Here is a 25,503-nt window from a genome sequence, read left to right on the forward strand (position 1 = left end):
AGTCAATAAGCCCCGCTGGCCACCCACCTCAAATGAAATAATCTTTGTATTGTCGAAGGCTTTCATGGCTGGACTCAACTGGCTGTTGTGAGTTTTCCAGGCTGTGTGGCCACGGTCTTGTACTTTTTGCTCCTAACATTTCCCCTGCATCTGTGGCTGGCATCTTCAGAGGTATGTCACAGCGAGATGTGTTTCTGCATTTCTGCATTGGGACTCAGAGAGAAACATTTCTTGCAGGTGAAACGTTAGGAGCAAAAACCACCAGGCCACAGCCACACAGCCCGGAAAACCCACAACAGCCAGAAACCATCTTTGTTGTTTTGATCTTCTGCTACATCCCAAACAGTCTCCCCACCCCACCCCCAGTCAAGCAGTGTGTTGTGTCTCCTGGTACAAGGGTGGGGCAGATGCCTAGGGGAGAAACCTGGAAGTAACAACAGCCATTGGACAAGGGATGGCGGCGGAGGAGGATTGCCCTGCAAATGTAAACTCAGCGCCTTGGGGGTTCCTCTTGGGGCATGCAGGGAGAAGGAGTCCAGTCTGCCAAGGCTGGCAGGAAGCAGGTGGTCAAAGTCATGAATGATTAACTCTTAACGTTCTTCATCCTCAGATGTAAGAAGGACAGTGCCGGAGCGGAAGGGTGGGAATGTGTCAAGGGCAGACCACTCAGTGCGTGTCTTTACACTGATTAACTAGAGCAGCTTGTCGGGTGGGAGAATAATTGTTGAGCAACCCCATCTTACCCCTTTAGCTAAAACGAGAGACAGAATCGGTTGTTGGGGGTGGGGGAGAAGATGAATGCTTCTTCCTCCTCCTCCGGTATCTATAGAGAAAGACAAAAGGGAAAGAGTCCTAGGTTTTGTGCTGCTTCCTGCCATATCCCCATTCCTTACAATGTGGCTGGTAAACAGCCCTCATCTCCCCCACCTCAAATTAGAGCAAAGGGCTGAAGCAACCTCCAGTCATCTTTAGGTAACTTGTTGGGAAAGAGCCAGGAACAACATGCCAGGGTCCGCTTTCCCCTATACCAATAGGTCCAGTTGCTTCCCCCACCCATTTTCCTGGAAGGAATATGCAGTCATGGGTCCAGTCAGTGATTAACCCCTTTCCCCTCCTACCCCACCTTCCCTTTCCCCTCCCTGGCATAAAAGTACATTCCACATTTGAGGCAAAGGAAAGCCTAGCCTGGCAGACGATGTCCCCTGCAGGTCGTAAGAGTCGCCTGTCCCTGATCCCTGAGATCCCCGTGGCTCCCACAGTTTCTTTTGGGGACCTACTGGAGGAAGTGGGCAGCATGGGGATCTTCCAGCTCCTCTCCGTGCTCTTGCTTTCCCTGCCGGTCCTACTCCTGGCAAGCCACAACCTGGTGCAGAACTTCAGCGCCGCCTCTCCCGAGTACAGATGTCGTCTCTCACCTTCTGCCAATGCTTCCAGCGGGCACCCCCTCTCCCTCAACGAGAGTCAGCTGCCAGACAGATGCCAGCGCTTTGTCCGCAGGATGGCCCTTGATCCTAATGGCTCCCACAACAACGGCCAAGAGGCAGAGACGGAGCCGTGTCCCGATGGCTGGCTGTATGACAACAGTACCTTTGCCTCCACCATAGTGACAGAGGTATGGATTGGAGGCCACCAGACTCATTTGCCCGGGTTGAATCATATGTAGCTAGGCAAACTTCTACTGCTTGTATGCCTCTAGCAACAGCCCCACAGAATGGCAAGGAGGACTCACTTCCCAAGGGTTGACATTCATGGCTGAGGCCATTGTGGTGTGGATCTAAGCTAGAGATGGGGAGGAACGGGAAGGGTCCTTGAACCCAGCCTCTTATCCCTCAGCAAGCTTCAAGAAGGCCAGGGACAGAGAAGGTGACTATCACGACCCCCTAGACTAAAATACTGTCTCTCCTCATACCGATGCCTAACTATTGTCTAGACAGTGGGAAGGCAGCTTATTTTAGGGGAATCTGTCCTTCTCACACTTCCATTCCCCTTCAAGATCCAGTTGACTGATAATGCCTCAGTATCTTTCCCTTGTGGCTGTCCTCCCAACACTGTTCCATCTTTATCGTCTGCAGTGGGATCTGGTATGCAACCTGCAACCTCTCAAGAACCTGGCACAGTCTCTTTTCATGGCAGGTGTACTGTTAGGTGCCTTCATTTTCGGAGACCTCTCAGACAGGTAAGTAGCTACCCAAGGAAGGGGCTGTGGCTTGGTAAAGATGAGCTGCCTTGCATTCAGGAAGTCCCAGGTACAATCCCTGCTATCTCCAATCAGAAGGAGATAATTAGAAGGAGTAAGACCCTTTCCTGGACCCTGGAGGGCTGCTGTCAGAGTAGGCAATACTGACCTTAATAGATCAAAAATCCGACTTGTTTTCCCCCCCTTCTCTTTCTGTCTGCCTTTTGCTGACTTGGTTTAAGGCAGCTTTAAATGTTCACCCTCCAAGTCTGCCTGTCCTTGAGTTATTAGCTGGGTGGTCCATATGCCCAAAAGCTTACCTTCTTGTTTAGCTCACCCTGAGTCAGCATAATGTGAAAGGGTGGGTCCAAATTGCAGGATTACCTCATCCCCAGCTCGAGACTCAGCAGCCCTCAGAGCAGTCCAAAGGGTTCAGTTAACGTAGTGTCCTCCTCCCTTTTGGATGTAGCTCAGCCCCTCCCCAGTTCCCTCCTCCCAGGCTCCATCTCCCAAAATCTCCAGATGTTCCCAACCCCGAGCTAGCAACGCTATGTACCAACTCGTTCTCAGGGTTCCTGGCCCAATAGCACAACAACAGGTGTCCTAGAAGCAACACGGTGTGAGTTGCTCGTTATGTTGCAATTAACAAGATTACTGGGTTGGCAATCATTGATAATACGTCACCAGACAGCCTTGAAGCTGACTAGCTGCTCTCGTGAGGATCAGCAGTTATTGCTCACCTCTCAGTCCTTGAGGTCTCCCACCAGAGGTGGGATCCAGCAGGTTCTCACAGGTTCCCAAGAGTAGGTTACTAATTATTTGTGTGTGCCAAGAGGGGGTTACTAATTGGTGATTTTGCCATGTGATTTTTGCCTTAGTTACGCCCCTCCTCTCAGCAGTAACGCACAGAACTTGAAGCAGTCTAGCAGGAGGTGCACCGGCGTGCGTGGCAGCCTGCGCCTGCGTGCATTCATTTCCCGCCCAAGGGCCGGCGCAGTGGCTGCGTCCTTGCCACAGCCCCGCCCAGGAATGCCCCGCCCCCGGAATGTCCAGCCATGCCCCTGTCGTGCCCCGCCCATCCCCATTGGTGCTACACCACAGTTTGAATCCCACCACCATGGGAACCTGTTACTAAAATTTTTGGATCCCACCACTGTCTCCCACCCCAACACACAGTGAGCTACCTGAGGGACAATCCCCACAGGTCATCTCCATTTTGTTCTTTCTGTCCTCTGTGTGCGGCAGGTTTGGGCGACGGCTGATCCTCATCTGGTCCCTACTGCTGGTCGCTGTCATGGGAAGTGGCGCTGCCTTATCTGCCAATTTTGCCGCTTACTGTGTCTGTCGCTTTCTGAGTGGTGTGGGGATCTCTGGGTTCCTGCTCAACTACATCTGTCTTAGTGAGTATTCCCTGAGCAGGGCTGGTCTAGATCAGGATGGCTGGGTCCCAAAACACGGAGTGGTGGGGAAAGTGTGTGGCAATAAGATTGGTTTAGGACGGGAGAAAAATCAATGTGTTATCCACACAACGATAGGTTAGGCTGTAAGATGAGCAAGACCACTCAGCCAGCCTGTTTCCTGCCATCCAGGCCCAGCACTTTAGCCCCATTCCCATTCAAGATCAAGCTCTATTCTAGAAGAGTCCGAGGGACCAAGGTGATTTCGGAAATTAAAAAAACAACAACACTGTACAGGATGTTTGCTCCCACCCTCCCAGTAACCTCTGCAAACTGTTTATTTATTTATTTAGAAAACATAGAAGCTGCCTCCTCCAGAAACCTGCTCGATGATATGCTACAATTATCAGAAAAACCAGCCTTGAGGAGAGAAAAAGCAAACAAATTAAACGAGAGAATACAAATAGCATAAAACATTAAGCAGGCTTAAAAGTCCTCAGGCTAGAAGCAGAATGTAAAAATAGATTTAAAATAAATAAAACAATTAGTTAGAAGCCTGAGAGTAGGATAGACATGGTGGAGTGTGTGTGTGTGTGAGAGAGATTCCACAGCTGAGGGGCCACCACTGAAAAATCCCTGTCTATGGTTACAACTCAGAAAAAGTCAAACCACAGGGAGGCTTGGAGGCAAAACACAGTTCCTGGTGTTAAATTTATTCTAGGGCAGTGGTGGCGAACCTTTGGCACTCCAGACGTTATGGACTACAATTCACATCAGCCTCTGCCAGCATGGCCAATTGGCCATACTGGCAGGGGCTGATGGGAATTGTAGTCCATAACGTCTGGAGTGCCAAAGGTTCGCCACCATGGTTCTAGGCGGATTGCTGACTGTTTATGTGCCCCATGCAGTGTTAGATGTCCTTAAGCAAAAGGCTGGCTCACTCAGCAGAGAATGGCAAAGAACCAGGCTATGCTTGTGGACAGTGGCGGAGCGCCAAGGGGACAGGTGCGTCGTGCACCAGGCGCACGCCTGGGGGGTGGAAAATTGCCCCTCGGCCCCTCCCCTTTTCTCTGCGCCCCCCGCCGCCCCCCACCCCCCTTCCCACACTTACCTACATTCCTTTTCTTTTTTTTGTACTTTTTGAGGCTGAAAAAAGTGGCCTGTTTACAGTTCAGGCTAAAAACTGCCTGAGGAACTACAGTTTCCAGGAGACCTTGGGGCTCACAAGGTCTCCTGGGAAGTATAGTTCATCAGACAGTTTTTTCCCTGAACTGTGAAGAGGCCGCTTTTTTCAGTCTCAAAAAGTACTAGAAATAGAAAAGGAACGTAAAAAAGTGTGGGAAGGGGGGCAGGTGTGTTTGTGTGTGCCGCAGGGGGGAGGAATGTGGGGGCGGAAAAAATACACTGCACACCGGGCACAGTTTGGCCCAGCTACACCTCTGCTTGTGGATAGCCCAAGAGTCAAGTGTAAGGAAAGCACCAGATTAAACCCTGCCACCCTCATGCCAAATGATGTCATTTCATAATGTGTGATATCACTGGGACATGACCAAAGGTGATCTAGGGGATTCTTTCTTTCTCTCCTTCCCTCAGTCTTCCAACCCTGTGGGTATTACTGGACCACTTACAGCCATTTTAGACTTCCCAAGTGTGCAAGACCAGCTTCAGATTGGGACTGTGGTGCGATAAGGGACTGTGCCTTTCCCTCCATGCCATTCTTCTGACCAAAAATGGCCCAGGAGATATTATTTGCCTTTCAGGGAGGCTGCGTAAGTAGCCCATCAGTAGTTATGCTGTTCCACTCCAAATTAGGCCCTGATGTGCTACCATCTGTTAGAGGATCAGAGTTATATCAGAGGAGCACAGCCCAAACCCCTGGCAAAATGTATAATCTAATTTGGCCCTGATTACCAAAAGGGCAAAAGTAAGTAAACTGAGACAGAGTCCTTCCATTTCAGTAATAGGAGGAAAAGAAAGCACTGCCTATCAAGCAAAGTAATTGCCCGTATAACTCCCTAAATATCACAGACACAGCCAAGCAGTGTTTGTAAGAGAATTGTTCTCTTAAATGCTGACAATTCCCATGCAGTTGAATCTAAAAGTCAAAAGCCATGTAATACCCTTCATTAAGACCAACCAACATAACAGAAATCAGTGTGAAAGCTTTTGAGTTCTCTAGAGCTCTTCATCGGGATGGGTGTTAAATAAAAAATGAGGAGAAAATATCTCCCTCCCCCCATCACCTCTGGCACTGTTATTTGATGTTTGGTCTAATGAAGAGTTCTAGAAAACTCAACAGCTTTCGTGCTGATTTGTTATTTTGGTTGACCATAATAAATGGCTTTGGTTTTTGGATTTTGTTGTAGACCAGACTGTCTACCTAAAGCCAAAGGTAGGGTATAAGTGATAAATATTTGGTTAGGAACACCGTGTTAAAGCACAGAAATCATGTGCGAGCAAGAAAAACTCAAAGTTATCCTCACATGTCATTCCTGAAACTAGGGTCTGTAGGGTCTGTGAGGATACTCATAGGGAGTTCTTTGGAAGGACAGAGAGTGGACCTCTCTCTAGGCCATCTAGCTAATAGGATAATGGAGCCCTCTCAGCTGCCTTGAAATGAGGGCAGAAGCTCACAGATCCACCTTCATAACCTACACTGGGCTTCCAGACTGAGAACACTGGTCCAAAACTGGTTGCTGGGATCCACTAACTCAGCCCTAGGAACTCTAACTCCCTGAGTGTCATCAGGGAGGCGTGGTCCTAAAGCAAGAATTATGGTGATTTCAAGCATTGAAATTATTTTATAGTGCAAAGGATTTCGACACATGGACATCCACTGCATCCACAGACAACAACTGAATCATAATGGCTATGAATGAACATTTCAATATTTGCCGAGATGGCCTCTTCAGTGCCCTTCAGAAAAGGCACTTTGAATCAAGTCCTAACAAATGGTGCCCAGTTACACCAAGAAAGCAGCAAGCCCAAGTGTTCCAGGGCTGCTTTTTCTCCCTGTGTGTTCATCAGTTCCTGCTTCTACTTCCAGTGCGTTGTATTAGCTTGGCCTGCAAATAAATTAGCACTCCCCTCAGCCAACCTCTAGGCCTTCCATCTCCTGCTGACTGTCTGGCTAAGGAGATGGGGCTCTTGCAGTAGGAGCAACTTTACCTTCTGTCCATGCTCGGTGACCCTCTAAATGCTAACCTTTTAAAAATAGAAATAAAATAATGTGTTAAAGAGAAAATGATACATGTTACTGTAGCAGAGGCGTAGCTCCAGGGGGACGGGGGGGCACAACGCACCGGGTATGCGCCCTTGTAGGGGTGTGGTGGGAGCGTTGCAGGGCAGGGGCAGAGGATGCACGGGTGCACTGGCCGCTTTCCCCCTTGCTACAGCTCTGCACAATAGCGTATCAATTTCCTGTCCTTCATGTTATCATCCCAACAACCCTGCAGGATGAGGGAAAGCTTGTGCATGTCATGACAGGGTAGAGATTTGACTCCAGGTCTTCCAAATCATAACCCAACCCTCTTATCATTACACTGCAGTGGACTTGCTATCTTGCCCGTTTGTTTTGTTTTGCAGTGGTTTCCTTAGAGTCTGTAGGGGATTTAGAAGAGTGTAACTACACAGTGTTTAGGACTACACTGTGAATAACAGCTACATTTCCCCTCGGGTCTCAGCCTTTTAAAGGACCCTTGTGTTCTATTTTCAGCTAGAAAGAGACCTTTGACCGGCCATTGCTTTCCATATTTTACATTTGGAAGCTGCCATTATTCCCCTTCTTTGTCCCTGAAACTTAAAGTTCAACATGATATTGCCTTTACTCAATGCCCCCGGATCTAATTAAATCAGCAGCCCATCCTGTACAAGATGCAAAGAAGGCATAACATCATGGCCTAAAACATCTTTCCCTCTTTCACCATCCTTTTTTTAAAAAAATCCAATCAGCTGATAAGTTCTAGAGAATTCAAATGGTTGCAAACTATGTGGAGATACTGGGGTGCTGTGTGGTTTCCAGGCTGTATGGCCATGTTCTAATCTAGTTTCCTCCTGATGTTCTGCCTGCATTTGTGGCTGGCATCTTCAGAGGATCTGATGGTAGTAAAGCAAATGGAATATATATACCTGTGGGATGTCCAGGGTGGGAGAAAGAACCATTTGCCTGTTTAACAAGTGTAAAGGGTGCAGTTAGCAAGCTTGATTTTCATGTGTTGGGTGGGATTTTGAGATATTTGGTTAACTCTAATAAAATAATATATGGATCCTCCTACCTTGGCGGGTTCAATCTGCCAAAAGGAATCCAGTGATTGATTGTTTGGTGTGCTCTGAAAGATTTCAACTGATCAAGATTATCGGTGCCCAAAGTCACAAAGCCCTGTCTTTTCCTGTCAATTTGATAGTTATAAGTCAATTAGTCTTTCTTTTCCTCCTTCCTCAGGTCTGGAGTGGGTGCCCACCCGATACCGGGCCATAGTGATTGCCACACAGAGTTACTGTAGCACGGCAGGACAAGTGCTGCTGGCCGGTCTAGCCTACGGTATTCGTGACTGGCGCTGGTTGCAGCTTGCCATCTCTGCTCCCTTCTTCTGCTTCTTTGCCTACTCTTGGTGAGTCTCCATCCTTACAAAAACAGAGACGATGGCAGAGGATCTTCTTGTTCCAGATTCCCTTTTCCCTGTCTAGTCTTAATGCTACTCGCCACATAATGCTGTCTAGAAAATCCTTGTAGGCGTTCATCCCGTGGGACCCTTTCCAGTGGTGCGTTGGGGGCTGGCAGGGACTTCTTTCTAACTAATCAACATACTTGGCCAGTTTCAAATGGAGTCTTCAACCTCCACAGGTGGCTTCCAGAATCAGCACGGTGGCTCCTTGCCAACAATAAGCATGAGGCTGCCTTGCGTAACCTGAAGCATGTAGCCAGGATCAATGGGAAGGCAGCCGCTGGAAAGACAGTGTTCCTGGAGGTGAGTAGAGCTCCCAGTGGTCCGTGCCTGCTCCATGTCTCAGCTCCAACGGTTGGACTGGCAGATAGGCAAAGATGGTCTTCCGAGTGCAGAGGGCTGGCAGATCCAGGTGGCAAAATTCCATGTCTCCTCCTCCCCCAGAGGCGTAGTTGGGCTAGAGTGCGCCCGGTGCACACAGTGTTTTCTGCCCACCCGCCTCTGCGGCACCCAGCCTCCCCACCCCACCCCACCCCACCTCACCCCACCCCACCCCACCCCACCCCACCCCACCCCACCCCACCCCACTGGCGTAATGCCCATTGGGCAAGGTGGGCAGCTGCCCAGGGCATCACCTTGTGGGGGGGCATCAAAATGCTGGGTTCGTTTTTGGGTATTTTAGTGGTTTTCCATTTTTGGCCTGCAGGGGACGCAGTTTTTAGGCTAGTGGCACCAAAATTACAGCGTATCATCAGGAGACTGTCCTTATGCTACCCCCCAGGTTTGGTGAGGTTTGGTTCAGGGAGTCCAAAGTTATGGACTCCCAAAGGGGGTGCCCTATCCCCCATTGTTTCCAATGGGAGCTAATAGGAGATGGGGGCTACAGTTTTGAGGGTCCATAACTTTGCCCCCCCTGAACCAAACTGCACCAAACTTGGGGGGTATCATTAGGGCAGTTTCCTGATGAGACCCTGAACGTTTTGAGACTGTGCCTTCAGAAATGTGCCCCCCACAGCCTGCAACCCCCATTGACAGCAATGCAGAAAACTCAATGCAGAATAAAGATTCTTGGGCAAATTTCTAGGATGTTCCTGCAGGGGGTGCATTTTTGGATATATCAGCACCAAAATTTCAGGGTATCATCTGGAGATGATGGCACCCCCCAAGTTTGGTGCAGTTTGGTTCAGGGGGGCCAAAGTTATGGACCCTCAAAACTGTAGCCCCCATCTCCTATTAGCTCCCATTGGAAACAATGGGGGATGGGGCACCCCCTTTGGGAGCCCATAACTTTGGACTCCCTGAACCAAACCTTACCAAACTTGGGGGGTAGCATAAGGACAGTCTCCTGATGATATGCTGAAATTTTGGTGCTGATATGTCTAAAAATGCACCCCCTGCAGGCATCAATGTCCTGGTGCCAAAAAAATTTTGGTCGTGGTGGAGTGGCCGCCCATGGGGGGGGGGGGGGCATCCAACTCAGGTTTTGCCCAGGGCTACAGTTTGCCCAGGGCTGCCTCGTTATGCCCCTGCCCCACCCCACCCCACCCCCGTTACCTTAGTTCAGCTTGGGAAAGTGGCCTGTTTCCTTCAGGCTGAAAACGGCCTGGTGGGAACTACACTTCCCATGAGACCCTGGGGCTTGCAAGGTCTCCTGGGGAAGTGTAGTTCCCACCAGGCTGTTTTTAGCCTGAAGGGAATAGGCTGCTTCTCCAGTCTGCATTGTTTCATTAAGGTAAGCGGGGGCGCCACGGGGGGAGGGGGCTGCCATGGGTGGGGAGGGGGGCGATTTTTCACACAAATCCCAGGCGCGCGCCCAGTGCAAAGCGTATCCCTGGTCCCCTGGTAGCTACGCCTCTGTCCTCCCTAGTGTGTTTCTGGGGGACTCAGTCACAGCCTCACTGTCTACAACAACCATCTCATGTCTTACATCCTAGATGCTGGAGACTCAAGTGGGAAGCAGCACGCCGGGGAGGGATTCCCACTCCTGCTTGGATCTCTTTCGAACGCCTGGCCTGAGACGTATCAGTTGCTGCCTCATGTTCATCAGGTACCACGTACAACTAGGAAACTGAAGATGCCTGTAGGATTCCCTCCTCCTGTGGGGAAAAAGGGGTGAGGGTAGTAAGGCTGCAAGAGGACAGGGATGAGTATTCCTTATCTTGTCATGTGCAAAAATCACATTTTCCTATGTACCTTGGAAATTCTAGGAACACATAGCAACTCCTACCTCATGTGTGGGTGGCTTTGATTTGCTGCTTTACAAATGACCTGGGGGCAGTCACTTTCCTATTAGATACAGTGATCGTTTTTCGCATCCTCCCTCCACTTCGCATCCTCCCTCTCTTTTCTGTCCTAAAAGAACAGCCTGAGGATGTAGTAAAGGTCACAGGCATGGATGGTTTTCAAAGACCGATCATGGATAGGTCTATCAATGGCTGCTAAAGGGAACCTTCACATTACAGAGGCAGCAAACCTCTGAAAGCCCTGATGGCCCACGCTACCCTGATCTCATCAGAAACTCAGCAGGATTGGCCCTTGGATGGCAGACTACAACCCATATAACCACGGTTTGGCTCTTGCCTTAAAAACACAACGGGGTCATCATAAATTGGCTGCAGCTTGACAGCACTTCACACACACTCGAATCCCAGTGCCAGGAGGTAATATCAACAGAAGGCCCCAGCCTCTATGACCTGTGGTTGCCATCCAGAGTAACTGATTGGGTGCTGTGTGAGGCTGGATGCTAAACTAGATGGACCGCTAGCTAGACTGATCCAGCAGGACTCTTCTTATGTTCTTATGCTGATATCTGGAAAGTCTCCCAGCACTGCTGCCCTTCTCTGAGAAGGTGAACAAGTATGTGGATGAAGGTGTTCCAGTAGGTTTTGTATATCTGGACTTCCAAAGGGCTTTGGAAAAGGTAACTCACCACACTGTTTGTGGTGTGGCTGTGTTCTTTGCAGTGGGGTCACCCTGCATGTTCTTTGTTTACACACAAGGAGGTGCCCCACTGCTTCCCCTACCATTGTGTCTGCACCCTGCTTCCAGCTCGGAAGGTTGCTTGTTACCTGTTTTTGGTTTTTTTTAAAGCCATTTTCACTATCATATCAGCGATGGATCAAAAGTATCAATTTTTTTTAAAGAAGCCCCATTGATCCATCAGAAATGCTGGCTGGGGAGTGGGCAGAAATGCTCCTGTGGGTGGGCAGGGGAAGGTGGAGGGGAGTGGAAAATCCAAAGGAAGCAAATGCACACTGGTCAGCTTCGCTTTCCCTGCACAGTCGGGGGGGGGGGGATTGCACTTTGCCTGCTTTCAGAAACTGTGGGGCTTCTCTGATATGCAGTGTGGTGAGTTCAGAAGAGGAGGAAACATTTGAAAATCAGACCCAAATGGAATGTGTGCTCCGTGCGAAGGAGACAAATGTATAAGTGGCCAAGACTCCTGAGCAAGCTTAGCAAACGTGGGATAAACAGAGCTCCATGATATCAGTGCAGTGGTCCCTCTAGTCCGGAAACCTATTTCAGACAGCAGCCAACCAGCTACCCTGGAGAGCCAACATAAGAACATAAGAACTAGCCTGCTGGATCAGACCAGAGTCCATCTAGTCCAGCATTCTGCTACTCGCAGTGGCCCACCAGGTGCCTTTGGGAGCTCACATGCAGTTTGTATTGTATAGTTTTGCTTTGTGTGGAATTATAAGTGGGTTGATAGTGAATATGCACTTATCTAAGTAAACAAATAAAACATTGATCAGGCATCCTTTATATATGTAATAGAACTATATTGTTTTCATAAATGAACTGTATCGGCAATACCATTACATGCTTCAGTAACAAAAGAGGGGAGTGGGAGCTATAGGGTGATTTAGGACACCGTTTTCTAGCCTGTGGGTCAGGACCCCAAAATGGGTTGCGAAGCCTCTGAAAGTGGGTCACAGGCCAGCTGTTCGTAATGGCACTGCTGCCCTTTGCATCCTTCTCTTTCTTTCCTCCTCACTGACTTCTCATATTCTCATCTCCCCCCACCCCTTGTTGCCACAACAATGAGGAGAAGAGAAGCCATCTGGCATCTAGTAACTTCATAGTGGCAGCTGAAAGAAGGAGGGGAGTGTTGGAGAGTAAATGGGAACTGTTGAGCACGCCTTGGAAAAATCAGAGAAGGATAGAAAGAGGCATGTCTGTGCCTGGCAGAGGCGTAGCTCCAAGGGGACCAGGGGGGGTGCACGATGCACCGAACGCCCCCCCCCGTGGGGGTGTGGCATGGGCGTGGTGTGGCGTGGGCGGAGGACACACTAGTGCACCGGGAGCTTTCCCCCCTTGTTACGCCTCTGATGCCTGGACTTTGCCTTGGTGGTGCTTTTAGCAGTCCAACCTCTTTTCCCGCCCCATGCCATGCCTTGCCTTACTGTCTGTAGTCGACCCACGTGGTCAGCGCAAGAACGAGACGAGACGCGGAGATAACATCTGGTGGAGATCGCCAGCAGCGGGAGCGCGGAGGTCCGTGTTCCTAGCGAATCTCCCGCGTGCTGGTTCCTGGCACCTTTTATTATCATTCTATCGGGGGCGTGTAGAAGGGAGGAACGGAGGGAGTTCCGGGAGAGCGGGAGGTCGGGAGATCATCATGTGATGCATGATCTCACCTGGCTACGTGCGGAGAGGAGCGTAAGCGTCTAAGCCTAATCCTCACCTGGGGGCAAGACCATTGTCCCTGCGCCCGGTGACTGAGCCAGATAGTTCATGACCCGTGACTCATACGGGGTTGAGGAGTGGGGGTGCGGTGCGACCAGAAGGCCGTAGGTCCGTTGGTGTGCCAACGTTCTACTACGGTGCTGCTGGGTCAGCAGTGCATTACTACATCTCCTCCTTTTTTACATTTTAGAAAAGGGGGACCGAATTGCTAAGGGGCGATTTAGGGGGACGCTTGTCTCCTCCGCTGTTTGGTCGAGTCGACCGAGCTGCTTGTGCAACATTAGAACTTGGTTGCGGGGCAGGGGAAAGTCGAGGGGCTTCTTACACATGTTACAGGCAAGAGGGCTGACCACCAATCGGGCAATACGTCATACTTTAGACTGGATACAACCTTTTGCAATTCACACACTTTCATATGAATCAATTGGGAGTTATCAGGAAGATTAAAACAACACATATTATGTACATTCTCACAATTCCGGTGATGCAATAACAACAAATAGTCAAAGGCGGCACGATTATTTAAAGTCGCTTAACGAAGTTCTTGCTGCTCGGAGGCCAAGGCATCCAGGGCAATGGAGGTGGAGTTGATGGACTTCGCAAGGGCACAGGCCAGCTGGCCAATAGTCTTGGTGTTACAGGAAACAAGTCCGGGGGCTCCCACGAGGGAAGTTGCGAGGAAAACACACTCCGCCTTGGCTAGGGGCGCCGCGTCGCTCCGGCAAAAAAGGGGGGTCGAGGGGAAGGGCGGAGCGGCGGCTGTGCTTGGGCTTCCGGGGTGAAGCCTGAGGCAGGACGATGGTGAGGCGGTAGCAGAGAGTCCCGGCAGACAGACAGGCGGGAAAGCAGCAATAACAACTAACATAACTTCTAAAATTAAGGCATGCAACAAATTTAAACAATAAAACATGGTTAAATGATACATAGGCTGGATGACATACGGAAGGAAGGCAACCCGTGGTTGCATAATTGTCCAATGCATGGCTCTTGCTGTTTGACTACTAAAACTACAGAGCGATGGCGTTAGAGTCCATGGGTTTCTCAAGATCGTAGGGAGAGCTACTGATAGTCTTTCGCATTGCAGGTTCAGTGATTCTCACGAGCAAGGTTGTGAGAGAAGGCGTGTTCCAACGATATTCAAGCGGCTGAAAACAGCGGAGAGTTCCAAGGGTTAACCTATCAGAGATGTTCCCGGCTGTAAATTCAAATTCCAGCCGGGGGGCGGCGGGGAGGAAGAGAGGATGGCGGTTGTAGATGAAGATCCTGCAGGGGGTGACCGATTGTCACCGGTGGGGGGTAATTGTGTGAGTAGCTGTTGATGGCTGTGAAATCCGCAGCGATAGCCGCAGAGGTTGCAGCTTTGGGATTCTTGGGTGTCTTGAGGCGGGCCGGCTGCTGCGGGAGTCTTCGGGTTAGGCTGATCGTAGCTCTGGCGCCTTTGCGGATCCTCTGGATCTTCGGGTCGTTCCGATGTTGATTGCAAGTCTGCTGAAGCTATGGGGCGGGGTACTCCGGGGGGACCAGCTCCATCTTCGTGGTGTGGCCTGGCTTCGTTCGGCATCGTTCCTCGAGCTGGTCGGACATGTCGGGCTGGGATCCATAGAGGACCTGTGGGAAGAAGGACTGAAGCATACCCCCTTCCCCAGGTTATGAGGGGGGCCGGTCCCCGCCAGGTTCGATCTGGGAGCTGGCGGTAGTAGACCTTGGCGTGGGGGAGGGGGTCTGACTGCCTGAAGTGTCTTTCTACGGGGGTGATCTGTTGCCCTGATGGTAGGGCGAGCAGATTTAAATGATTGATAGTGAAGAGTACTTTTGATACTGTCTGTTGTATGTGGCCTAAATGGGGGGGGCTACCTCCCCTTTCTTTAGTTTGTTTGGCTAGAATTTCTTTGAAGTTGCGATTTGCTCTCTCAACGATTGCTTGACCGGTGCTGTTGTAGGGGATTCCGTGTGTTAGCACGATTCCCCAGTTGGTGCAGAACTGGAGCATGGCTGCGGAAGAATATGCGGCTTGTCCGTTTTAGGGCGGAGGGGGCCCATGACGGTTATGCATGCAAAGAGGTGCTGGATGACGCTGATTGAATTTGTTTCACTGGAGTGGGGTGGCCCAGACGTATCCCGGTAGGTATCTATAGTTACATGTAGGTGCTTCCAGGGGCTAGGGCAGGGACCAGGGTTATGTCCATTTGCCACAAGTCATTTGCCAGGGCCCCCCTCGGGTTTACCCCGGGGTCTGACGAGGGCCAAGGCGTGAGCATTGAGCACAAGATTTAACGACAGATTGTGCCTGGTTGAGGGGGATGCTACAGGATCGGCGAGTGCTTTTGCCCCTGGTGGAAGAAATCGTGTGACTGGAAGGGGTCGGAGAAGAGGGTGGAGATGTGGGTAGCGTTGTTCGCTTGTAGCTGGTTCCCCCTCGCTGAGGGGAGCCTGGGAGCGGCGTGTGGCTGCGCATATGGCCTACGAAGTATTGAGAGGTTCTGGATGCTAGTAGGTTCCGTAATGTCAGGAAGAGACTCATGAGGTTTGGAGTCGATTCGGGGGGCCACGTGGGCTCCGGGTAGGTGGGCGATCATGTGCGCCACGCATTGGGAATCGACCAAAAGGTTGGAAAGGTTGGGGGAAGGTTTGAAAGGCCAGAATGGCTGCGGCGAAGTTCGCTCCGTTGAGCCGGAGGCTTGGGAAGCGGCGGTGTAAGCGGTCTGCCATTGACCATTTTGTTGAAATGCAATGGCGCCGACGCGTTTGCCCCCGTCGGCGAAGATGGTGGGGGCGCTTGGGAGTGGGACAGAGGCCGCTAGAGGCCGAACGGGACAGGGGGTAGAGTGGAGGAGAGTGAGGTGAGGATCTGGGGGGAGGTGGAAGAGGATCTCCCCCACGAAACCCTCCAGGGCCAGCTGGAGGGGTGAAGAAGCGTTCAAGAGATGCTGGAATTCTGCTCTGTTTAGAGGCATGACGATTCTTTCGGGGTCCCACCCCACCATTACCATAGTGCGCTGACGCCCTTGGTTGATGAGATCTGCGTAAAGCTGGCCCGGGTGGAGAGATTTTTTGCGGGCACATGAGGTAGGTAGAGCCATTCGACCAAGAAGGTTTGTGGCGGCCGTGTGTACCCTAGGACTCCGGTTGGGAGAGGGGGGGTGTTCAAGAGGAAGAGGGAGAGAGGTTGATCCTTGAGGGGGACCCGATCCACCCATCGGCGAGCTAGGACCTCCCTTACTGCCCGAAAGGCGTCCTTGTGCTTTTGGGTGAGTTGGATCCTGTCCCCTGGGTTTTTGGCGAGCGGGAGTAGCGAGAACAAGGGGCTGAGCAAGGAGGTGGTGAGGGCAAAGAAGGGACGGACCCAGTTGAGGGTTCCGAGCAGCTGCTGCAGCTGGAGGAGTGTGGGCGTGTCTGGGATTTGCATCTCTGGTATGACAGGGGCGGAGTAGGAGTGGAGGAGTTTATGCCCCAGATACAAGAATGGCTCGTTCTTTTGCACCTTTTCGGGAGCCGATGTATAGGCCTGACTGTTTTAACGTGGCCGGCCAGTAGCTGCTATCCACTGCGGGGGGATGGTCGGTGCGGCTACTAGGATATCATCCATGTAATGGATGATTATGGGCTCCGGGCGCTTTGAAACGGGGCTAGGGCGTGATGGACAAAAAACTGACACAAGGTGGGGCTGTTGAGCATTCCCTGGGGCAATACTTTCCATTGGTATCTGGCCGTGGGCTGCTGATGATTAAGCACCGGCACCGTGAAAGCGAAATGTACTCGGTCTTCGGGAGAGAGGGGAATACAAAAGAAACAGTCCTTCAGGTCAACAACCAGGACCTGGTAGTCCGAGGGGATAAGGTTGGGGTTGGGTAAACCGCATTGAAGAGGGCCCATGGGTTGGATGCAGGCATTTACTGCTCTGAGATCCTGTAGCACCGCCATCGGCCACTCTTCTTTTTTATTACAAAGACAGGCGTGTTCCATGGTGATGTTGAGGTCTCAATGTGGCCGCAGCCAGCTGTTCCTCCACGAAGCTGGTGCATGGCAGTCAATTTTTCTCTGGGCAGTGGCCACTGTTCTACCCATACTGGGGTCTTCGTGGTCCATGTGAGGGGGAGGCAGTGGGGGCGGGCTTACCGCCTCGAGCTCTCCCATGGCAATGGGGAGGGCGATGAGTTGCCAGCCCGAAGTTCTGGGGGGGCTTCCGGTGTGGCCTGCTCCCCTTCCTCTTCCCAGGTGCGCAAATGTGCCCCAGCCGCCACTGATCAGGCCGCCCGGTCACTTCGCCGATGGCCGTGCCGGAGCTCCCTGCACCCTGGGGTTTACCTGGGCCTCTGAACTGTGTGAAGTGGGCGGCGGGATGCTCTTGGGCGTAGGAGCCATGGCTCAAGAGCGTGCGGCTGCCCTCGTGAGGTCAGTTCCTGCAGGATACCCGCCCACATTGGGGTGTACGCGGGCCCGGCAAGCGAGGTCAGTGGCCCCTGCAATAAGGGATAGTTCTTGTTTAAAAGTGGAGAAGGCCCGGGGGCCAGGCCTCCCTGGGGGTCCTCTCCCCTTGGGGGGAGACCCCCCCCGGTGTGGGTTGCAGGCCCCCCTACTGGGCAGCCTGCAATCTCGACGGAAGTGTCCGGACTGGTGGCAATTGAAACATCTGCCTCGGGGCTGTTTCCTAGCAATGGAGAGGGTCGCGGCCAGGAGGTCCGCGTGAGAGGGCTTAAGGACCCGATATCCTGGCAAGCCTTAAGCATGTTGGCCAGTTCAGGGTTCCTACCTAGACCTGTGATTGCTTTGCGGCACTCAGCGGAGGCGTTCTCCTTGGCAAGACGCAAGGAGTTAGCCCTGAGCCTCCCTCGTTGTCAACCTGCCTTTTGAGAGCTTCCTGGAGCCTGCTCACAAACTCGGCATAGGGTTCTTGGGGTTTTACTTGGGATGGTGGAGAAGCTCTGTGTGGGCTGGCCAGAATTGGGGACCTTGACAAACGCCTTGTAAGCGCACTCAGAGGCGACCGTAAGGGTGGCCTCAGGCAGGACAATCTGATTGTTGGGGTTACTGAAGGCATCGAAGCCGTAAAGCTGTGCGGCGGTGTAGGCGCCCGCCGGAGGCTGGCTGCCCTGCTAAGGCATTGCTGGCGGAACTCGCTCTCCAAGATCACAGATTGTGCAGGGCTGAGGAGCATGCGGCAGGTGGGCTTCCAGTCGTTCGGAACCATTAAGGGATTCCTCGCGATTGCCGCTAGCATGCCTCTCACATAGGGCTGGTGACTCCTACGTCCCGCACCGCTTTGCGGAGCTCGGTGAGGATGTTATAGCTCAAGGGGCGGTACTCGACAACCCGCCGAACTATGCCATCCTCCCCCACGGTATCCGTGAAGTGGACGGGGCACAATGCGAGGATATCAGCATCGTCTTCCGTCAGGGTTTCCTTCTTTTGCAGATCGTGGCTAATACGCTCTGCAAGAGTTTTGAAACCCGCGCCATTACCGATGGCGCCGACGGAGGTGCGGTGGCTTCGGAAAATGAAGGCGGAGCAAGGGGAGGCTGCTGAGCCGCTGGGGAATTTGAAATGGGCGGGGAGCAAGGGGGGCAGAAGGAGGACAGGCGTCCAATTTAGCGGATAGAGAAAATTCCGGGGTTGAAATTGAAGGTGAAAGATCGAAAGGGGGGCGGCCTACAGCAAGGGAGCGATAGGTGTGGAGGCTGGTGGCGACATAGCTTTGTCTCCACGTCAGTAGCAGTGAGGTCGGGGCGCGAGGCTCTGTGCGAAGAGTGCGCCCGATGTTTTCCCAGTCCTTAAGATTCAATGTCCCTATGGGTACCATGGACATTGAGCTTCAATCTCCTCAACCAATTTGCGCAGCTCCCTTCTCTTTACGGGGACCCTGCCGCATTTCGCTAACGCTTTCAGCTTGTCAACGTGCTTGTCATAAGCCCTGCTTTTGCAAGCTCCCATACTCACCGGTGTTCCGTCGGACGAGAGAGTGTCCTAGGACGCGTGTCTCTGGATGCGCCGATCCAGAGGACAGGCGATACCGAAACGGTGGTCCCTGGATGCGCCCGATCCAGCCGGACTTCGGTATCGCGGCCCTTCCCCAGGCTGACGGTGAGCAGGGTGGAGGTTCGAGGATTCCCGGGTTTGGCACCAGCTTGTAGTCGACCCACGTGGTCAGCGCAAGAACGAGACGAGACGCGGAGATAACATCTGGTGGAGATCGCCAGCAGCGGGAGCGCGGAGGTCCGTGTTCCTAGCGAATCTCCCGCGTGCTGGTTCCTGGCACCTTTTATTATCATTCTATCGGGGGCGTGTAGAAGGGAGGAACGGAGGGAGTTCCGGGAGAGCGGGAGGTCGGGAGATCATCATGTGATGCATGATCTCACCTGGCTACGTGCGGAGAGGAGCGTAAGCGTCTAAGCCTAATCCTCACCTGGGGGCAAGACCATTGTCCCTGCGCCCGGTGACTGAGCCAGATAGTTCATGACCCGTGACTCATACGGGGTTGAGGAGTGGGGGTGCGGTGCGACCAGAAGGCCGTAGGTCCGTTGGTGTGCCAACGTTCTACTACGGTGCTGCTGGGTCAGCAGTGCATTACTACAACTGTCCTCTGCCATCTTTGTGTATCTCTTATGTGTATCTCCCAAGCATACATTTAAAACTCTGGCTCTGGCCCAGCTGCCAGAGGAGGAGGAGAGGATCTCCTCCTTACTTGTGATTCATAGTGGGAGGTGGCAATACCCTTTGTGTGATGCTTGTTGGTTTCTCAAAAACATCTGGTTAGACATTATGGAAAATGGGATGCTGGGATGCTGGGATCCAAAGTCATAGTTTGCCTAGAGAACCAAAAAAAGGTTCAGCCAGACCAGTGGGAAATACCTGGAGATTTTAGATGTGAAGCCTGCCCCCCACAGTCATCTTTTCTCTGAACTGTAAAACCCCAGACTCTTTTGCCTTTTCTCATCTTCTTTGTAGATCTCTAGGTAAATCTTACAGGTGCTATGAAATGTGTCTGGATTGTTTCACTTAGGGGAGACCTCTTGTGCTTCTCTCTCACCTGTCCAACTTGCTTCCCCTTCAGCTTCTCCATGAACATGACATTCTTTGGCCTCTCCATGGACCTCTCAGCATTTGGCTTGAACGTCTTCTTGATGCAGCTGTTCTTTGGGGCAATAGATCTCCTGGCCAAGATGGGGTGCGCCCTGATGCTGACTTTCTTTGGCCGTCGCACCATTCAAGCTACCTCCCTTGTCCTAGCTGGGACTTTTCTATTGGTCACACTCCCTGTGCCTCCTGGTAAGAAATAACACACAGAAGCCGCAGTAGAGCAGCAGTCTCTTGATGAGCATCTTGGGACAGCTGTCGGATTTTGATATCCACTGCATGAGAGCCCTCTGGAAAGAGCTGGGAATCCCCAGCCTTACTTGAACCTGGGGACAGAGCTTTTTCAGAAGAGCTTTGGACATTCCTTGCATCCGCAATCATACTGTACAAAAAAAAAATCAGTCTGAGAAGCAGTTTTCGAAAGCAAGCTTCCAGCCCTTTCGGCTGCAGAGATGGGCCAGGAAAGATGCTGGTACAGGCTTAGTGGAACTTCAAAAGAGTCTGATCAGGGGTCTGGGCTTTGGAGCCTTTCACGGGTCCTTGGCCAGCAGCAGCTGAAATTAATGCAAATACACAGGACCAGTGTCAACATGTCCTGAGGTGGGTCAGCTGCTGAGGCTCAGGGTTTCTGGCAAGGCCCACTGCTGCTAATGCACACTTTTTTGCTAGACTACCTGTATCCCCTGCTGCATTCACTGCAGAGTGCCACGGGGCAGAGAGCTGCAGGCAGCTGGGAGCAGGTGCAGTAGGAGGGCTCTTGAGCAGACAAGGGAAGAACACACAAGCAGGTGGGAGGTATGTGGGTGAGTAGAAAGGAAGATGGGAGCAGGGGGCCTGTTGGTAGGCACAGGAGGGGGGGGGGTTCTGGGAACTCTCTGCCATGTCCCGCCCTAAAATGGAACCATTTCTGAAAATACATTTCTGAAATACATGCAAATTTGCATGACTTAATAGCTTGTAAAAAACATGCTTTAATTGGTGCCCAGAATGAGTAACCTGGTTTCAAAAAGTCTGTCCTACTCACATCCCACCAAGGGCATGGAGTTTCCCCACCCTGGACAGCAGTTCATTTAGAACCAGCATGGTTAAGAGCAGTGGTTAAGAGTAGCGGTTAAGAGCAGCAGACAGCAGCATGGTTAAGAGTAGTGGTTAAGAGCAGCAGACTCTAATCTGGAGAGTCTGGTTCGATTCCTCACTCCTACACATGAAGCCTGCTGGGTGACCTTGCGCCAGTCACAGTTCTCTCAGAATGCTCTCAGCCCCACCTACCTCACAAGGTGCCTGCTGTGGTTGTGGTGGGGAAGGGTGGTAGTAAGCTGCTTTGTGATTTCTTGGGGTTGAGAAAAAGCAGGGTATAAAGACCAACTCTTCTTTGTTTGTGGGTCAGGAAAAAGGCTGAAGGGATTCCCACTTTGAGCAGTTTTTCTGTTTATTTCTAGAGATGCAGTTGGTGCGGATGACCTTGGTGGTGCTGGGGAAGGGATGCTTGGCAGCCTCCTCCATGTGCTTGTACCTCTATGGGGGGGAACTCTTCCCAACAGTCATCAGGTAAGCTCAGACCTGGGGAAGGATGTCTTGCAAGTGCGCAACCCACTGCACAACAAGCTGCAGGGGCCCCTTCAAAGCTGTGCTTCCTTTCCCTTCCACAGCTGACATGTTTCCATTCTTTGCCTTAGCAAATGGACATGTCATCTTCCATTCTTCAACTTCCCAAAGAGTCAGTGTGGTGCAGTGGTTAAGAGCAGGTGGATTCTAATCTGGAGAACCGGGTTTGATTCCCCACTCCTCCACCTGAGTGGCAGAGGCTTATCTGGTGAACCAGATGTGTTTCCACACTCCTACATTCCTGCTGGGTGACCTTGGGCTAGTCACAGTTCTCTCAGAACTCTCTCAGCCCCACCTATCTCACAAAGTATCTGTTGTGGGGAGAGGAAGGGAAAGGAGCTTGAAAGCCACCTTGAGTCTACTTACAGGGGAGAAAGGTGGGGTATAAATCCAAACTCTTCTTCTTCAAGTCTGCTTTTTGCAGTCCAAGGAGGCTTCATCCTCTTGGCATGCGAAGATGGGCATTTTTGGACCTCCTGCCCATGTTGTTGCCATTTTGCTGCTATCATCTCCTTCTGGCTCCCCACAACTGCTAAGACAGCAACTACCAATTTTAGAAGCAGCAAAAAGCCAGCGTGGGGGAGGGGAAATGGTGGCCACAAGTAAATGACCGAGGAAAGTAGGTAGGACCCCTCCTCTATAGATGCTCTATTGCAAAGATGTCACAAAGTGGTCCAATCTCATTTCAGTCTCCAAATAAGACTTGATTTTTTTTCTAGTTTGTAAAAGCATTTTGAGATAGCGCACAAAATATACAGAAAGTTGTCAAGATATGTTGGAATAACTCGGGTACTGTGAAAGAAGTAAATTCTAGTCAAGTTCTGGGAACGAACTATCACAAACTATGCATCTGAGTCCACTTGTTTTCTGAACTGGCAGGAGTGAGCTTCCACTGGCTGTCTTCTGGCCCCCCAGTGTCTCTGACTATAGCTGTCTCAAGACCCAAGAGAGCTCCAGTCAGGCTTTCTGAGGCCTTGTCTGTGATCTAATTGCAGAGCCACAACAACATCACCTCAAACTCAGAGCTCTTCAGGGTGTTTGAGGAAAAAAAATCAGACTACAGGTGCTACTTTCATAATACGGTATATCTCAAAAGATGATCAATTCACCTCAGGCCCTAACAACATAATTGGCAGAGAGAGAAAAGGAGACTGTAACGAGAGATTCCCTCCCGCATCCTATGAGGGGATTTGTACTAAACAATTTTCAAGGCTTTCCTGTGCTAAACTGATTAGCAGCAGAGTTCTCCAGGATTTATCTTGTTAAAGGAAATTTACAGCCTTTAAATCTGATTATACAAATGAGGAGGGAGTTGGTTTGGTTTTCCGAACTATCAACCAGCCTGCATACACTTTTATTGAGAAAACTGAGCAAGATAAAAAGAAATAGGCATGAAAAAATAAACCCTACAACCACTATGAAGATAGCTACTAGACTTATCAAAGTTCTAAGCGTAGCTTAATAATCTACTTAGTTTAATAATATAACAGTTTTTTAAAGCAGCCCCATCCAAGCAGTGACGTGGGCGGCCACTGCTCCACAACCACGGTGCCCCGCTGCTCCCAGGGAGGCTTGCAAAACAAAGCAGCCTTCTTGCTGCCAAAAGCCTCTATGGGGCTGAATAGACTTATCGTAAGTCCGAATTTCCTGCCACCCTGCATCATGGTTGGGAGGATGCCAACTAACGTTGTCTCCTCCCAGAGGCGTAGCTCCAAGGGTGCTGTGGCGTGCGCGATGCACCGGCCACATGCCCCTGTGGGGGTGTGAAGAGGGCGTTCCGGGTCGGGGACATTCCGGGGCGGGGCAGAGGACACACCAGTGCACCAGGCGCTTTCCCCCCTTCCTATACCTGTGTCTCCTCCCCTGGGCATGCCCCCAACCACACCCTCTGTGAAGGCTGGGACACAGCTGAAGCCTCCCACACCGTGTCCTAGTGCCAGGGGAGGCTGGTGGCAGCTGCACACTGGTGGTTCTAGCTCTCTGCTGGGGTAAGTGCCCTGGGGAGGGCAAAGGCGCTGGTGCAAGGGCTCCAACAAGCCCTTTTGCACCCCTCCCCTTTGGATGGGGCTCTAATTTACCCAAGAATCTCACCCAGCGATCTCTCCTACTCTTCTTTTGAGACTTCCGGTCAGAGGAATCTGATTTGCTTGTCACGGGAGTGTATATGCAGAGAAAAATATCAATCTTATCATTCCATAAATCTGACATATTACAATTATGTAGTTATATCTAGATAGCTGATTGGTTGTAAGTAAATATAAGATTAGCAACATAAGAGCAAATAATCCAATCAGCAGGTACATATGAGATACATCTGATATAGCAAGATAAAAAGGCCAATCTCTTAACCTGTATTAAAAAGTTATTGATCTAATTTTTTTTCATTGACTATTTCAACTAACTGTCCAAGATGAAGCTAGATCTAAACAATAGAGGCCATTGACAGTTGAAAAAGTGTGTGAATTCTCAGTCAATTTGCAAACTCATCAAGAAAAGAATGCTGGAGAGAATGCTGCTAGAACACGGCCATACAGCCCGGAAACCACACAGCACCCAAGAAAAGAATGCTTTATTCATATCCATTAAGTAGAATTCATATCAATTAAGTAGAATAAAATTCCTGCTAAAGGACTTCTATCTTAAGGCACACATATGGGTGAGGTTTCCAGTGCCTATTCCACATTTGGTCCCAAGCGTTACCACAACTTTTTAAAAAACCTCATAGTTTTCTGACTATGGATATTTCTGCTAGCAGAGTGAATAGGTTATTAGCATGCCGTAAAGGCTAATAAACATCTCAACTCAAGTGGACTCTTAGGCCCCTTCCGCACACACAAAATAATGTGTTTTCAAACCACTTTCACAACTGTTTGCAAGTGGATTTTGCTATTCCGCACAGCTTCAAAGAGCACTGAAAGCAGTTTGAAAGTCCATTATTCTGCATGTGCAGAATGAGCCTTAGCTTGGACTTAGCAGGCATGAAGGGGTGGTTCTACTAGTCTAGTGCTTAGTCAAGAAGGGAGTAATTAAACTTCGCTTTTGAGAATCTGGATTATTTCCAGATAGTCAGTGTGGGATAGTGGCTAGAGCACTGGACTAGGATCTCAGAGACCCCATCCCCATTTTGCCATGGAAACTTCCTGAATGACCCTGGGCTAGTCATGCTCTCTCACACACCTGTTGAGAGGATTAAAAACCAGGGAGGGAAGAACCACGCATGCTGCCCTGGACTCCTTGGATGAAGGGCAGGGTTAAAAGGTTACACAGGCAGAGAACAAGGCCCAGGGGGAAGCAGTTGCTTTGTGAGGAAGTTAACCCAGAGCTTTCTTGGCAGGCAAACAGGCACCAGCTTCATTACAGCGATGGCACGTCTGGGCGGCATTGTGGCCCCGGTGGTGCTGACAGCTGGTGGTTACCAGCCCTTCCTGCCTCTGGTGATCTTTGGCGTTACTCCCATCATCTCTGGCATTTCTGCTGGCTTCCTTCCAGAAATGTTCCAGGTCCCTCTAATGGACACCATTGAACAAGTTGAGCAAAGGTAGGTCTGTTTTCTCTAAACTGTGAGGTGGCAAGTCTGTTGCTTCCCAGGGGAAGGTGAACAGGGGGAAGTGGCATCAGACTCCCTGTATTGCAGTTCAAGAAGGCTTTTTGCTATTTCTTATCCACCTTGAAGCTGAAATCTATGTCCCTGCCTTCACTATACAGCAAGGGCAAATAGAAAACATCTTTTATCTGGACCAAGTAGTGTTTTAAAGTGGACAATGGGAAACTTCAGCTTATACAGATCTCTTCCTTAGGAGGAAAACAAGAAAAAAGTGAAAAGTAAGCATATTGGGAGGAAAATTCTTCACAATTAGGAAGAAAAATGTTCTGTCTCTTTAACAGTGGCTTACTGGGATTT

The 25,503-nt window shown here is 50.9% G+C and overlaps 1 protein-coding gene across 1 annotated transcript; it reads left to right on the forward strand.

The window, feature by feature from the left end:
- Positions 1 to 1,195: 1,195 nt before the first annotated feature.
- On the forward strand, positions 1,196 to 25,144 carry LOC125437087 (solute carrier family 22 member 6-B-like). The gene is made up of 9 exons (XM_048504459.1): positions 1,196 to 1,612; positions 2,073 to 2,176; positions 3,422 to 3,576; positions 8,015 to 8,183; positions 8,417 to 8,540; positions 10,172 to 10,284; positions 19,975 to 20,189; positions 21,437 to 21,545; positions 24,937 to 25,144. The coding sequence occupies exons 1-9, from the start codon at positions 1,196 to 1,198 to the stop codon at positions 25,142 to 25,144; spliced, it is 1,614 nt and encodes a 537-aa protein (XP_048360416.1).
- Positions 25,145 to 25,503: the final 359 nt, after the last annotated feature.

The sequence above is a fragment of the Sphaerodactylus townsendi genome, linkage group LG01 (genome assembly GCF_021028975.2).
Source record: "Sphaerodactylus townsendi isolate TG3544 linkage group LG01, MPM_Stown_v2.3, whole genome shotgun sequence".
In the NCBI taxonomy this organism is placed as follows: Eukaryota; Metazoa; Chordata; class Lepidosauria; order Squamata; family Sphaerodactylidae; genus Sphaerodactylus; species Sphaerodactylus townsendi.